This window comes from Heteronotia binoei, chromosome 15 (genome assembly GCF_032191835.1).
Source record: "Heteronotia binoei isolate CCM8104 ecotype False Entrance Well chromosome 15, APGP_CSIRO_Hbin_v1, whole genome shotgun sequence".
NCBI classification, from domain to species: domain Eukaryota; kingdom Metazoa; phylum Chordata; class Lepidosauria; order Squamata; family Gekkonidae; genus Heteronotia; species Heteronotia binoei.
This window is the reverse complement of record NC_083237.1, coordinates 29557289-29574088: the sequence shown is the minus strand read 5'-3', so window position 1 is coordinate 29574088 and position 16800 is coordinate 29557289. Positions and strand designations below refer to the sequence as shown.

General features: G+C 45.2%; 1 protein-coding gene across 3 annotated transcripts in view; it reads left to right on the top strand.

Annotated features, from left to right (window-relative positions):
* The window catches only part of LOC132584833 (potassium voltage-gated channel subfamily C member 1-like), an 82611-nt gene that overhangs the window by 8701 nt on the left and 57110 nt on the right, over positions 1-16800 (top strand). For all 3 annotated transcript variants that reach the window (XR_009556264.1, XM_060256772.1, XM_060256773.1), the window contains exon 2: positions 11467-12400. Coding sequence is in view for 2 of the 3 variants with exons in the window: in XM_060256772.1 (XP_060112755.1) it covers positions 11467-12400 (934 nt within the window). In the remaining variant the exon portion in view is untranslated. The remainder of the gene's footprint in view (positions 1-11466; positions 12401-16800) is intronic.

The following is a 16800-nucleotide window of genomic DNA, read 5'->3' as shown; positions in this document are numbered from 1 at the left end:
CCTGCTGAGCACTGACAGTCTTCTTCCACCCCCAGGTTTGTAATTAATCTTGGCTCTCCTGTGCCATCTTGAAATTGATCACCTGCTCTGCTAGAATTAATCCACAAATCCGCCCCCATGCACAGTGATTCCCCCTGCTCTTTTTTCCCCGCTTAAAAACTATCTGCCAACCCATTCCCCCTCCCATCTCACCACATTAATTCAGCACCCTTTTCTTGTGGCTGATCAAACCTCACACTTTGCATTTGGCTTCCTCCCCACCAATGTTCCCTCTAAGCTACAGAGTCTTGTGAGCAAAAATTCTACTTTGTGAGCTACTAGTATTAAAGTTGTTAGCTACTGCATAAATTATTGTGCTCTGAGGTTGTCCTTCCTGAGTCAAGACAAAAATCTGTGAGCTGGAGGCTAAAAATCTGTGAGCTAGCTCACGCTAACTCAGCTTAGAGGGAACACTGCTCCCCACCCCATTCTTGGACTTCCAGATCAACTAATTTCTTAAGTTTGCGTTCCAAAGTCAGTTATTCTTCTTGCTGCTTCTCTGTGTCCAAGTCAACTAACCTGCTTCCCATTTGTGATATGCTTGTTGCAGTCCCCTTGGTTACTCTAGAGAAAAGAGGAGGCACCTTTGAGGATGATGCTCTAAACCGCCTCCCCATCCCCTCATCTTTATATGTTACTTGAAGTTTCAGTTTTCCCTAATCATCTTCCTTCTTCTTATCTGCATTCTCACTCCCCCCAAAACATTTTCCAACAGCTTTGCTAGAAACTGATCAGACTTATTCCCACTGCACTCAAAAATCCCTTTGCCTAATTCACAGCCTTGCACACTTACGTTATGCATTGTCCCCTTTGATAGAATCTATCCAGGTAGTATTAACTGCTCATAGAGATATCCTTCTCTTCTTTCAAAGTGCTCCAGGAATGGGATGATCTTCCTTCCTTCCTTCCATCTCATGCTTCCTTCAGGGAGCTTAGGGTAGCATACATGGATGAGATGAGACCATTTTATTCCTTAATGACACCCTTGTGAAAGAGAGACTGGCCCAAGGTCACTTTGTGAGCTTTGTGGCCAAAGTAGGAATTTGAAGTTGGGTTTCCCTTGTCCTTGTTTGAGATTCACCACCCTAGTGTGGTTCCCAGTCCCACGTTAACCTCAGTAAGGAATGGAAAGTTGAGAGGAAAGTAACCTATGGGGTATGGCTCTTCTTTATCCCCCAGAAGAGGTCAATTTACCGCATGCTGTGACCAAGGAATGCTTCTACGTATTGTTATATCTCTGCTGCAGTTTGCCAATGGCTAGCTGGTAGAATGTCCTGACCTTGATGGCTCAGGCTAGCCTTATCTTGTCAGGTTTCAGAAACTAAGCAAGGTCAGCTCCCGTTAGTATTTGAATGAGAGACCACCAAGGAAATTCAGGGTTGCTGTGCAGAGACAGACAACGGCAAACTTTTTCCGAATGTCTCTTGCCTTGAAAACCCTGCAGGGTTGCTATGAGTCAGCTGTGACTTGACGGCTCTTTTCCATCGCCAGTTGGTAGAATTGAAATGTTGAATTACCAAAGGAAAGAACTAAGGTCATCCTGGGGAATTAGTGGCAGCCAAGCCTGGCCTCTTCTGAGGGCCAGAATCATGTGTCCTCTTTTTCTCTTTCTCGATCTTGGGCCTACCATCAAACCCTCTCCTTCTTCCCTCCCCTTTCCTCCTCACCCCTGCTGAATTCCCCATCTGCTACTGGAATATGCTCCTTTGCTCACTTCAAGCAGAAGGGGATATTCCTTCACTAGCACTGGAGTCCCACAAGGGGCAGGAGGGGTTGGGCCTGACAAGATGGTGGCAGAGAAGAAGAGGCCAGAATCACCACAGACTTTGGTAGCAGAAAACTAGGATTGAGGGGTTCACGAGGGAAAAAAGAGAGGTTCCATCCAAGCCCAAGAAGCTGGAAAGGTCTGCTCTTTCTGGCTTTTCCGTTCATTCTCTATTTGACCTTGCCTCAATTTCTGTGCTCCCCCCCCCATCCCTTCTGAGCAATATAAGATAGAAGAATGATATTCTTTGCTTTTCCATGTATTCCGTTCCCTTCCTTGCAATTTTCTTCCCCAAGAGGCATAATTCATTATTTCTACCAAAATGATTTGGGACTCCCAGTGCTGTTAGAAGGAGGACCCAGATAGCCTCTTCCTCATTAATTGCGGGGGAGGGGGTTTCACTGCAGGGAGGGAGAGGAAAGGGTGAGAAGGGACAAGATTACCAACCCTGCTTCCTGATATGTATATATATATATCCAGGAGCTGGGAAAATTATAGGAGGGGACAGTTAAGGATGTAAAATGGGTCAGGAATTCTAGATGGTCTCCAAACAGTCTTGTCTGTTGGGACCTCAAAAGATCTCCCCAGAACAGAGGTGGGGGGGAGGTCCATAGAAGCAGTCTCAAGAGCTGTGATGATGCTATTTATTCCCCATATTCTGTATGTTTTTTTTTTCATAAAGTCAATCGTCACTTCTCCCTCCATCTGTGCTTTATCCCATGTTCCCTGGGTTCTTTGGCTTGCCTCTTCTTCCTTCTTCTCCTCAATCCCCCCCCCCCCCCAATCATGAGCACCGCACTGCGCTGCAAAAGAGATTGTAGGGTTTGTGTGCAGAAAGTGCTGACGGGACGGGAATTCTGTGCAGTGCAGAGATCCAGCGAATGGAAAAGAAAGCAGCCAGCTTGTCCTGAAGTGGGGCTTGGGACTGGAGTAGGCTCTACGTACGCTAGGTCGATGCCTCAGTGTGTGTGTGCGTGTCTGTCTATATGCTTTCATATGAACCGGGAAATGTGTGCATTGTAGAAGGCTGCATTATCTTCATTGTGGGAAAGCACAACCAGTGTGTGCAGTAAACACGTGTTGGAGTTATGTGCATCTGGGGTAGCACACCCAATTGTGTGTCTGCATTCATACATGTTTGGAAAAATGCTTGGCTCTGTGTGTTTGTGTGTGTGCGTGCATGAGCATGCAGTGCTACCTGGGAAATTTGTATGTGGTACACATAGAGGCATATCTGGGTACATATCTTTATACAGCAGCACTTTTAAAACAAGAGGTATATGCCCATGTACATGGGCACACACATGGCATGCGCACACAGATCCATCCACCTTTATGGTCTATATTTAAGTAGCATATAGATAATGTGTGTACACATGCAAAAGTGTGTTTGTGTACCATCCAAAAATTGGAGTGTGTTTACGTGTGCTTGGTTAAGGGAAGCGGATAGTTGTGTGTATTTGTGTTTCAATGGGCACACTTGCAGAGCGTGAATGCAATGCAGGGCATAATTAAACCTGCTTAAATTACACTGAAAAGCAGCTCATGAACCAGTGGGTTATTTTTCACTCTGAATCCTGCAAGGCTGGGGCTTTTGAAGTTTGAATGGCAGGCCTCTCAAGGAAGAGGGAGGAGGGAAGAGATTTGGGGGTTGCTATTTTATTTTGGGTTTTGACTGAAAATGTTTTTAAACTGTTATTGAATCACAAGGAAAGGTGGGATATAATTTTTTAATAAATAAAAGTTAAAAAGCTTGCCTGGTGGGTAGAATATACACATTTGCAGCGAATGCATGCACAGTTATAGACATATGTGTAAGCACAGTGCTCCATGACTTTGCACATTTGGGGTGAGATTTAAAAAGAGTTGCCAGGTCTACTTACCTGGGCGGCAAGGTGGGAAGGAGCCTTCCAAGAGTGGAGAAAGTGGGGTGATGTCACTGTGCACTATGTTGTTGGCGCGTGACATTGTCGATACGATGATGTCACACAGAAATGACATCATCATGCTGGGCACATTGTGTGGCAGTGCTCTCGCGTTTTGAATTTTTGGCCCAAAGGCTAGATCACCAGCACATGTGCCCAGCATGATGACGTCACTTCCGTGTGACACCATCGCATTGACAGCGTTTGGGGTGGATTGGAGCCCCTGAAATCAGGGGAACCGCTGCCGACTGGGGGTGGTGGTGGTCTGACGACCCTAGATTTAAATATAGTGGGAGGGATATCTGATTGGGAGTTATTCTGTGCTCAGGGACTTGATTGGGGTTGTGTAACTGCATATAGGATTTATTTATTTATTATTTCACATTTCTATCCCGCCCTTCCCGAGAATGGGCTCAGGGCAGGTCACATCAATAAAAGAATTGCATAATTATAAACAACTAGCTAAAACAACCGGAATTCACAAGTGGGCCTGCATGTGGCAGGGAGGCCATGTTGATGTTTAATGATGGCTGCCATCTCAACTAAAGGCCTGGCGGAACAGCTCTGTTTTACAGGCCCTGCGGAATTGCAACAGGCTCTGCGGGGCCTGGATCTCCAATGGGAGCTGGTTCCACCAGGTAGGGGCCAGGACAGAAAAGGCCCTGGCCCTAGTTGAGAGCCGAAGCTAAATAATTGGGGGAGTGTGTGTCAAGCCTCAAATCCCCACCCAGTCATGAAGCAATCTGGGTGACCTTAGGCCAATCACTCCCTCTCAGTTGAACCTTCCTCACAGGGTTGTTGTGAGGGCAAAAGGACCATATACATTGCCCTGAACTCCTTGTAAAAATGTTATAGGTGTACAAATTAGCTTGTACATGAGAGAGAACAATGATGATAGTGTGTATATATGTGTGTGTGTGTGTGTGTGTGTAAGTATGAGCACATGTGTACACTTAAATATACTCATAAGGTTTTCAGAAGGTGATTAGGGAGGTGTATGTATACTACATGGGAAAGCATGTTGGGTGCAAATGTGGAAGCAGATTTAGTCATACGCATCAGTCAATACAAGATGTGTGATGCAGTATTTAGAAGAAAACAGGAGAGGTTGCGCACACAACTGTTGCACTGCAGAGTGTACACGGCTGCATGACTGGCGAACTGCATGTATGTTGCATAGAGAGAATCTGCTTCTGAGAATTTATTTTTTATACAACCTGGAAATTGCATATATGTTGTGCCTTTCCAGCACTCCCTGAATGATTTGTGTGTGTTTGTGAGTGCATGTGTGTTTCCAGTGAGGAATACGAGCGAACAGAGAATTTTGTTCAGTGTGCACATGACCATTTGCGTCATTGCTTTTCCGCATGGGTTTTATCAAGGAGCTGAAATGAACAAAAGAGTGTAGCAGAGGGCTTTGAGATGCTGACCATCCTGCCGAACAGGCAGCCATGAGGCGAGAGGCGGGGGAAGCCCTGCTAGCACTTTTTATTCTTTAATCAAATACACATATCAGGATTGCTAAGAAATTTGTGTGGTGCAAAACGGCAGGGATGAAAGTAGAAAGGGGAATAAAGTGGGGAGGGGTACATTTCTCCCCCCCCCCAAAAAAGTTTTCTGATTAAAATTGGGGAAAGAAAGGCAGGAAGCTTACTTTATCTAATTCTAAAATGGCCAGCCCCTCTGCTGTTCAGGGGACCAGGAAAACCAGGTCCCCTTTGGACAAGGTAGGGGGTCTCTGCGTGCTCAGAAGCCCCTCAGGTATACAGAAAAAGATACACCTTTGAAAATTAACCAACAGAAAAGGAAATCTAGAAAGGGCCTGATGAGAAATAAATGCGCTGCAGGAGGATGGACTGTTGACAGGAGGGGAGAGTGGGGGGCAGGGGTGGGATTTGACTGCTGCTGATGGGAGAGGTCTTGGTGGGAGGGGGAGAAGGGAATTTCCAAACTGCTCTCCCTCAAGTTCCTTTCAAGCCCTCTCAGCGTACTTGTTCTAATGGTAAAATGTCCCTCCTTGTGTTAATCATGTAAGAAGCACAGTGGGGTCAGCTGTGGGAAGGAAGGAGGTTTCTACATATTGGGGACACTTCCAAGAATGCGGAAAAATGTCTTGTTTGTTTGAGGGGATTTTCCCCCCTTCCCTTTAGGGAGGTATGAAAAAAAAAATCAGATTCTGCGTCCTCCCTAAAGGAGAGAGAAAATCCTCCCTCTCTAACAGTAGTGGGCATGCAGGGTGTCTTTACTGTGAATCATTAGGGATGGAACAAGTCCCAGGGCTTTTTTTGTAGCAGGAACCTCTTTCTTTCTTTCTTTCTTTCTTTCTTTCTTTCTTTCTTTCTTTCTTTCTTTCTTTCTTTCTTTCTTTCTTTCTTTCTTTCTTTCTTTCTTTCTTTCTTTCTTTCTTTCTTTCTTTCTTTTTCTATCCCGCCCTCTCTGCAAGCGAACTCAGGGCGGCTAACAACATTCATTTTTACAGATTAAAACCAATAAAAATTACAATTTAAAATTATTTAAAACATTTCATTGCATGGTGCTGTATCTCTACAATATAATATAAGTGGTGATCATATAGTGCTCTATAATGATGTAGGGTGGCAGCTCTCTCCCCGTTAGATCTCAAAGGCCTGTCGAAACAGTTCAGTCTTACAGACCCTGCGGAATGTAGAGAGATCCCACAGGGCCCTTATGGCCTCTGGGAGAGCATTCCACAATTCTGGTGCTGCCACCGAGAAGGCCCTAGCTCGCATCAGCTGCAACCTAGCCTCCTTTGGTCCAGGGATGGACAATAGATTTTTTGTCCCTGAACGCAGTGCTCTCCGGGGAACATGTGGGGAAAGGTGGTCCCGCAGATAAACAGACTCCTGACCAAGAGGGCTTTAAAGGTCAGTACCAACACCTTGAAATGGACTCAGAACACAATAGGTAGTCAGTGCAGCTCTTTCAGCACCGGCCGAATGTGCTTTGCATATTAGACCACACACCCCTGATGTGGCCAATCCTCCTGGAGCTTACAGTAGGCCCTGTACTAAGAGCCTTGTAAGCTCTAGGAGGATTGGCTACATCAGGGGGTGTGGCCTAATATGCAAAGGAGTTCCTGCTACAAAAAAGCCCGGCCTGTAGTGCTGTTATTGGGATGGGAGGGACAAGCTCCTCCTCTTCCCCCCACCCTTTCCCAGAACAAGCTATTGTCCCATAGGTTTACAAAACTGATTGGTCTGAACTCTGGGGGTTGCAAGCCCCAACCCAGGGGTTCGCCTAATTCCAACAAAAGCATTATAATTCTGTTGCCCCATAGAAGTTTGAAGTGCTTTGGTCCAGGAGGGGGTGAGGAAGGTAGTGAGCAGCAAACTCTTTTCTTCCCCTCTCTCAGCAAAATTACAGTAGGAAATTGTGGGGTGGTAGAAAGTGTTGTCAAGACACAGTCAACCCAATTGGGTCTCCCCCCCCCTCCCCGCCCAAGGCAAGAGACATTCAGAGGTGATTTGCCATTGCTTGCCTCTGTGTGGAGATCCTAGACTTCCTTGGAGGTCAGGGGTGAAATTCTAGCTGGAATTTTGCATATTAGGTCACACACCCCTGATGTAGCCAATCCTCCAAGAGCTTACAAAAAAGAGCCTTGTAAGCTTTTGGAGAATTGGCTACATCAGGGATGTGTGGCCTAATATGCAAAGGAGCTCCTGCTAGAATTTCAACCCCACTCCCACCCAAATATGAACCATGGCTGACCCTACTTAGCTTCTGCGATGTGATGAGACTCAGCTAGCCTGGGTCATCCAGGTCAGGGCAAGTGCAGATAGAGCCTGCTGAAAATTGGGATTGAGCCCCTGGAGGCTCTAAGGCCTGTTTCAAATACTGCAGGACTAGGCGACAGTTGCCCCATTACACTATAGTTCATGGATTGCAAGCAGGAAGGGGACCACTTTTCTCCCCCTGCTGTTCCCCAATGAAAGCACTGTGAGTCTGTTTTCAATGTGGATGGGGATCTGGGAGATCTGAATTCGTCCCTATGAAACTCACTGGGTGACCTTGGGCCAGTCACAGTCTTTCATCCTAACTTGCATGTCAGAGCCAGTTTGGTGTAGTGGTTAAGTGTGCAGACTCTTATCTGGGAAAACCAGGTTTGATTCCCCACTCCTCCACATGCACCTGCTGATGTAACCTTGGGTCAGCCACATGTTCTCTCAGAGCATTCTCTCAAGAGCAGTTTCTTTCAGAGCTCTCTCAGCCCCACCTAACTCACAGGGTGTCTGTTGTGGGGAGGGAAGGGGAAAGGAGATTGTATGTCGCTCTGAGACTCCTTCAGGTAGTGAAGGGCAGGGTATAAGAAAAATATCCTCCTCTTCTTTTTCTTCTTCAAGATAGGCAAAGGAGAGCCATTTACTGAACTCTTTGGACGAAGAGCTGGATAAAAATGTACTGGACTGACAGATAGATGAGGTTTCCATTCCTAAATCCACACCTTTATATGGTATTACACTATAGCAGATTTGGCTGGAGATGGTAGGGAATTTGAATCCCTCTGTACAGCAATCTCAACACGCCTATAACAATTTTAAGTGGGACTGTAAATCAGTAAAATAATTTGTAAAATAAATAGTATCCCTTGGTCCACTTCATTGTTCACACAATCATTGTTGATTGTTTAAGATCCAGGAGCTGGCTGTTAGGGAACAATCTCCTGCAGCAAGCCTTTTTTAGAGTTTTCTAAAAGGAAATGTCCCTAGAGAAGGGCAAGCTTCTATATGCTTTGAATAGTGGGCCTCAGTGAAACATATAGACATATACATGGTAGCATGTATAGTATGAAGTGGCCTAGGTGCATGTATGTATTAGCAAGAGAGTGCATGTGAGGGAATGCATTGGGCCATGGCTAGAGTGGAAAGTCTCAGACTCATTAATATACAACTTTATTTACATAGGCCTTTATAACCCGCTGTTAACCTAAAGTTCACAAGGTTGGCTGGTGAAGAAGTTCCGCCATCTTGATTGTCTACACCCATAACCTGGCCATGTTTTGCACACAGATTCCTCTGTGGATTCTGGAACGTTCTCTGTGAACCCTGTCTTGGTCTGACCAACTGTGGCTTCACTCCCCTACCTGTGTTAAGCGGGTTCTTCTATGCCAAGTAGCCAATGGACCCTCCCCCCAGTTCCTTGCAAACAGTCTCTGTTAGTCATCCATTTGAGCTTAGGAAAGCAGATGTTACACCCTGAGAAACCTGATTCTGAAGAAATAATGAATCATTACTAAAGTTTTTGGTTCCTCATTTCTGACCTTTCCTTCTCCCACCTGCCTCCAAGATGGGAGATAGTCCTGAGGTGATAGAATTGGCTGGTGGAGGGATATCAGTTCTGAATGCGTCAGTTCCTCACATTTGAAAACAAATCTATGCAAGAAAAAAAACTATATCAGAGGGATTCAAGCCTACCCTTTTCTCTAGTCAATAGTGCATAAGTTTTCTGCTTGCAGGCTTTATTTAAATCTGAGCGCAGCATTCAAAAATGGAGTTCCTCCATCTACTGTCTGAAGTTGTACTGTCCATTCTGTATCTCAGGACTCTACCACCTCATTTTGTTAAATGTGTAGTTCTGGCCTTAGCTTTGCACATGGGTTGCTGGAATGGGGAGGAGAAGAATAAAAAACGAGGGAAAGTAGTGGGAATCGGTGCTTGAATTTGGATATGTTACCCTGTAGAAGACATGTCTCTATTTCTGGCAGAATGAATGGAAGATGATGATGATACTTTTGTAGTTCTTTCATGTATTCAAAGCGTTTCACATACATTATCTTGTTGAAATCCATACAACAGTCCTATGAGCAAAGTTGGGAGCCAGCATGGTATAATGGTTAGAGTGTTTGACTAGGATCTGGGAGAGCCAGCTTCGAATCTCCACTCTTCCATGGCAGCTTTCTGGTTGACCTGGGGTCAGTCACTGTTTCTCAACCTAACCTACCTTGCAGGGTTGTTGTTGTGAGGGTAGAAGGGAGAAGAAAATGATGTAGGGTCCCCCATGGGGAGAAAAGCAGAGTATAATTATTGAGCTAATTAAAAGTTATAATTATTCTAGTATTGCTGATGGTAGCAGCTTTCTGTTTAATGGAATAATTAGTTTTAAGGAGACAGCAAGAGGGAGAAACTGGGATTCTCCACCTGTGTATAAAGGGGTCTTTCCCTTAGAGAGCTCTCGAAATAAACCTGTCAAATGTTCAACTGGAAAGGGTTTTATTGAAATAGGAATAAAAGGGCAAAACACATACATACAAATGTACAGAAAGCACACAAGCTAGCCAAGAGAAAATCAGGGAGGAGATAGGAGAAAGCAATTTTGGGGAAGGCTATGGTTACCAATGTCAAAGAACGAGACCCATGGAAGCAGCAGTGAAACAACCAGCATTTCATGGAGAAAAGGAGAGAAGGCCTACGCACAAGTGGTGGTATGAGGTATGGTGCCAGGAACATGCACATTGCTATGGCACAGAGTACTACAATTATAGGGGGAAATGCTCTCTGGGGCAGTTTGGCCCTCAAAAAATAACTTGATGGGAAAACCTTGATGGATTTACCTGTGGTGAACTATAGGTGCTAATGGTGCTTGATGGCCCTACAAATACCGGATAGGAAAAGCTACCGGGTTTTGTTAATAGTGTTAAGTGTTGCTTGATTAGGGTAAATTAGGGTAAAGAGAGCCAGTTTGGTGTAGTGATTAAGTGCGCAGAATCTTATTTGGGAGAACTGGGTTTGATTCCCCATTCCTCCACTTGCAGCTGCTGGAATGGTCTTGGGTCAGCCATAGCTCTTGTAGAGCTGTCCTTGAAAGGTGAGCTTCTGGGAGAGCTCTTTCAGCCCCACCTACCTGACAAGGTATCTGTTGTGGGGGAGGAAGGTAGAGGAGATTGTAAACTGCTCTGAGACTCTGAGATTCAGAGTGAAGGGCGGGGTATAAATCCAATATCATCATCTTCTAAATGGGTGAGGGGAATAGAGGCTGGGGCTTGATGAGATTAGTCCAAGGTGAGGGCAGATGTTCTTAGGAAACCCTTTGCCCTAAATTATGCATCTCTCTAGGCTGGGGAGGAGGTCATTAGCTGGCCAGCCACTCTGATTCACACTTCTAAACTATATGTCCAATACAGAGAAAGAGTGAAGAGTGTTTATGGGTTTTCTAGCCTCGTGGTGCAGAGTGGTAAAGCTGCAGTACTGCAGTCCAAACTCTCTGCTCATGACCTGAGTTTGATTCCGGTGGAAGCTGGATTCAGGTAGCCGGCTCAAGGTTGTCTCATCCTTCCGAGGTCGGTAAAATGAGTACCCAGCTTGCTGGGGGGAAAGTGTAGATGACTGGGGAAGGCAATGGCAAACCACCCCGTAAAAAAGTCTGCCGTGAAAACGTCATGACGTGACGTCACCCCAGAGTCGGAAATGACTGGTGCTTGCACAGGGGACTACTGTTGCCTTTTTAGCTATAAACTGCCTCTCAGTGATAGGTGGGGTCTGACTGCTAATGGGGGGAGGGGCTGAAGGAAAGTGGCATGCCTATGACCATCAAGGGAGATCATCAGACCAAGGAATTTCTGATTCAGAAACCAGCCTCTCTGCTGCTATCCTGCACCAGCCAAGTGAACACTAACAGTTTTCTTTTCTGTCTTTTCCTATCACACACCCTCTTTCCTATTGCTGTTTTTTTCTGTTTCCTCTCTGTTCTGTGCCTGACCCTCCCCCTGATCCCTGTCTCTAGTATGTGGCCTTTGCCTCCCTCTTCTTCATCCTCATCTCCATCACCACCTTCTGCCTGGAGACCCATGAGACCTTCAACCGCATCATCAACAAGACAGAGATCATCCAGTCAGAGAATGGGACCAGCATGAAGGTGGACTTAGAGATGGAGACGGCACCTTTCCTCACCTATGTGGAAGGAATGTGTGTCATTTGGTTCACCTTTGAGTTCCTCATGCGTGTCATCTTTTGCCCGGATAAGATGGAGTTCATAAAGAGCACCCTCAACATTATCGATTTTGTGGCCATCCTACCTTTCTATCTGGAGGTAGGCCTCAGCGGCCTCTCATCCAAAGCTGCCAAGGACGTGCTGGGCTTCCTGAGGGTGGTCAGGTTTGTTCGGATCCTGAGGATCTTCAAGCTGACAAGGCATTTTGTAGGACTGAGAGTCCTCGGCCACACGTTGAGGGCCAGCACCAATGAGTTCTTGCTCCTCATCATCTTCTTGGCCCTGGGGGTCTTGATCTTTGCCACCATGATCTACTACGCTGAAAGGATTGGGGCCGACCCGGCTGACATCACAGGCAGCAAGCATACCGTCTTCAAAAACATCCCCATTGGGTTCTGGTGGGCAGTGGTGACTATGACGACTTTGGGCTATGGTGACATGTACCCGGAGACTTGGTCAGGCATGTTGGTGGGTGCCCTGTGCGCCTTGGCTGGCGTATTGACCATTGCCATGCCTGTGCCAGTCATTGTCAACAACTTTGGCATGTATTATTCGCTGGCCATGGCCAAGCAGAAACTACCAAAGAAAAAAAACAAGCACATCCCACGAGCCCCCCAGCCTGGGTCGCCCAACTACTGCAAACCAGGCATGCAGTCTCCGCACCGCAGCAACCAGGGTGACTCATGCCCCCTTGCTCAAGAGGAGATCATCGAGATCAACAGGGCAGGTAAGGGGGATGCTGGTGGGGAAGGGGGATGGCCAAGAACTCAGTTTGTAGGCCTCCTAATCTGAGGGTAGGGACTTCTTTCCTCTTTGACTCATCTGCCAAGAAACTCAGTATTCAGTGTAGCAGGGCGCTTTCTAGAAGACACACTTGTTCACTTGGAGTGTTGGCCTTTTTGTTTGGCCTCATCTTAGAGGAGCATTCTAGAATGCTTCCCATACCTCTCTTTTAAGGTTTCTTCCTCTGTACATTGCCAAGGGAGATTATGGTGGACCAGTTATCTTTCAGGAAGCTTGTCCATTATCACAACACTTTGAACATTTAGAAGCATTTCACAAAAATGCTGTCATTTTGCTCTTTGTGGCAACCCTTTTATCTGACAAAGGAAACTTTGACTCTCAAAAGCTCATACTGGAAAAAAAAGCCCACACCCTGAATAAAACTTTGTTGGTTTTAAAAGGTGTTATTGGACTCTAACTTTGTTCTGTTGCTTCAGACCAATATGGCTGCCCACCTGGTTCCACCATATTATAGATGAGGGTTGATGCTAAGAGGGAGTGACGTCCCAAGTTTTGCCTAGTGAATTTACAATAGAGGCAGCACTAGTGACTTCCAGCTCTATATTTCTGGCTCTGCATGTCAAAAAAACTCTACCACCATTTTCTCATTCAGAAGTAGGGATAAGCCACCAGTGACTTCTGGGAAAATCTCTGGAAGGCAGTTGGAAAGCCACTGTTCTGATTCAGTTAAAATCCTGGAAAAACCCTTCCTCTGAGTTATACCTGCCACATCTGAAAATGTTTAATGTAAGAAAAACTTTAATTAAAAATATTTAATTTATTTCTTCAAATTTATATTCCACCATCCCTGCAAGTGGGTTTAAGGTGGATTACAACAGCAGCTCCAACAATAGCAGTTAAACAAATATAACACATAAATAAATAAAACAGTTAAAAACAAGATATTCTAAATCAAGAGCAGATGGCACTGTAAATTAAAAACCTCTAGGCCATAAACCAAACTGTAGAGCATGAGTGGCCAAACTATAGCTCATGAGCCACATGTGGCTCTTTCACACATATTGCTTGACTCTCAAAGAACACCCCCCCCCCTGTCAGCCAGCTTGGAAAAGGCATTTGTTTCTTTAAATCACTGGTAAAGCCAGACAGCAACTTGGAGAATGCATTTACAGTTGCTTTCATTTTACCTCTCCCCCATCTATCTATCTATCTATCTATCTATCTATCATCTATCTATCTATCTATCTATCTATCTATCTATCTATCTATCTATCTATCTATCTATCTATCTATCTATCTATCTATCTATCTATCTATCTATCTACCTTCCTTCCTTCCTTCCTTCCTTCCTTCCTTCCTTCCTTCCTTCCTTCCTTCCTTCCTTCCTTCCTTCCTTCCTTCCTTCCTTCTTCCTACCTGCATTTGATGTTTATTCTATGTGGCTCTTGTATTAAGCAAGTTTGGCCACCCCTGCTATAGAATCTTCTCAGATGGACAGCATCAAATGGAAACCTGCAGCAAGGGAGGCCAAATAGATGGAATAAATCCACCTCATCCAAAAGCCTGGTGGAACAGCTCCATTTTACAGGCGGTGTGGAACTGTCATAGACCCTGCAGGGCCCTGGTTGAGGCTAAGTGGACATCCTTTGGGCCAGGGACATCCAGCAGATGCTGGTCTGCCAAGCATAAAACTCTTTGGGGCACATATGGGGAAAGACGGTCTCTCAGATATGTCAGTTCCTTGCTACACAGGGCTTTGAAGGTCAATACCAACACCTTGAAGCAGATTCAGTACCCAATCAGCAGCCAGTGGAATAGGCATAGCACTGGCTGCATGTGTGCCCACATGAGTAAATGCTCCTAGAAAAATGGCTTATATTTGGGGAGTCAGGTTCTTTTTCTGATTTGGACTGAGGCTGGTTCAGAGGTTCCTGGATACTGCTCCTTGTCCTGTTTCTGTATTTCCTGGGGGGAATATGGGTGGTCCGTGCTCCCTCCAAACCGAACAGGCTGGATTATTTTCCTGAGTTTTCATGGACTGGTTTGCACATATTTGTCTTCCTTACTTGGTGACTACCACCATGAAGTGAAGACTTGCACTTGTGAAAGGACCATATGTGAAAGAACTTCCTTATCCTCTGAAATACAAAGTGGATTCAGACTGAGTTTTCTGTCAACAGAATGCAACTTTCCTGTCTCCCCCTCCCCCTCTAGCCCACTGATCTCTATGCAGTGCTGCTCCTGGAGGATAGGGGACCTGGAGGAATGACATCAGGAGGATCTGCAGTAGGAAAGGGTAGTCAGTGGAAATCACCAGTTTAGTCCAACCCACAGTGTGGAATTACCCATTGAGTCTGTTCACACGTAAGGCTACCAACCATTGTGCCTGTAGTGATTGCAAGTCACTAATGCTGTGTATGTGCATGTATGCTTGCAAGTTGTGTGTGTACAGGATTCCTCATCCTAAGAACCTCTGCTTTTTTAATAAGACAAGATTCTAGCTCTCAAGGCTACAGAAATATGCAAGAAAAAGTGATGGTAGTCCCTTGTGCAAGCACCAGTCATTTCTGACTCTGGGGTGACATCACATCATGACATTTTCACTGCAGACTTTTTATGGAGTGGTTTGCAGCTTCTGCCAGGATCGAACTCAGGTTGTGAGCAGAGCTTGGACTGCAGTACTACAGCTTACCATGCTGCGCCACTGGGCTCCTCTACAGAGATACGTAGGGAAGCCTAATGAAGTCTGAGAATCCAGTGAAGAGCTTGAACAGGATTTCCTGTAGCCAGCAGATGGGATTTCAGTAGTCCACATCGCTCATTGCTCTTCCCCATAATTAGAACGAGGAACAGAATATATTATGTGAAATGAATAAGAGTCTGCAGATTGTTTTTTTTTCCTGATGCAGAAATACAGATTCCACTCCCCAGTACAGATAAAATACAATCCAACTCTTACCAGTCAGTAAATAATATGAAAGTCTCATCTTCTTCACAGAACCCAGTTGTGCTACTTATCATTTATAAATCTTTTAATTTTCAAAGCACTTTATAGTGTTGACTGTGCTAAGCCTGCACGATAATTTTATGGGGTAGGACAAGTTTATTTCCATTTTACAGATGGGGAACTGAGGCATAATACCCAGCTGGGGGCAGAAAAACCAAGGCACAAATCCAGTGGGTCCAGATTTGTTTGTTTATAAACAGCTTTTCTCCCCAATGGGGATACTAAATGACTTAACTATGTCTCTGTCCCCTCCTCTGCTTTATCCTCACAATGACAATCCTGTGAAGTAGAGAGAGAGTGACAGCTCAAGATCCAACAAGCTTCCATAGAAGAGTGAGGACTTGTAGTTAGTTTTCCCTCCAGCTGGTGATTATGCCTCAGTTCCCCACCTGTAAAACGGGAACAAAATAGTCCTGCCCCATAACATTGTCATGCAAGCAAAACACAGTCAATACTATAAAGTGCTTAGCAAATTAAAAGATCTATATTAATGATAAGCAACAGAACTGAGTTCCGTCAAGAGGATGAAACTTTCATATTATTTATTGACCGGTAAGAGTAGGAATGTGTTTAGTTTGTACTGGGGGGAAAATCCATATTTCTGCATCAGGAAAAAGCATAACCTGTAGACTCTTGCTTATTAATTTTGCATAATATATTATGTTCCTTATTCTACTTATGGGGAAGAGCAAAGAGTGGTGCAAGACTACTGAAACCCCATCTGCTGGCTACAGGAAAAACTATTCAAGTGCCTTGCTGGATTCCGAGACTTCATCAAACTTTCTTACCTAACTCTGTAGCCTTGAAGGCTAGAATCCTGTCTTTAAAAAAAAAAAGAAAAGAACAAAGCTGAGATTCTCAGGATAAGGAATCCTGTACACAAGTAGTCTAACGTTCTGACCACTACACCACATTGGCTCTCCATGTCTAACTCCTTATCCACTGATTTACAATCCCACGTGTCCAGCTCTGAACTTTAGGATCCCTGGTGGATCAGAGATAGATGGTAGCAATGCAGACTGCGTTTGGAAGAAAGGATGGGGGAAACCCGTGAATGTGAATGAGAGCCAGTTTGGTGTAGTGGTTAAGTGTGCGGACTCTTATCTGGGAGAACTGGGTTTGATTCCCCACTCCTCCACCTGCACCTGCACCTGCTGGAAGGCCTTGGGTTACCATAGCTCTTGCAGGAGTAAGAGTCCTCTCAGCCCCATCCACCTCACAGGGTGTCTGTTGTGGGGGGAGAAGATATAGGAGATTGTAAGCCGCTCTGAGTCTCTCATTCAGAGAGATGGGTGGAGTATAAATCTGCAGTCGTCTTCTTCTGAATCTGGAATGGCTGAAAACTCTTTTAGAGGTGAGGAAACTGAACAGTGACT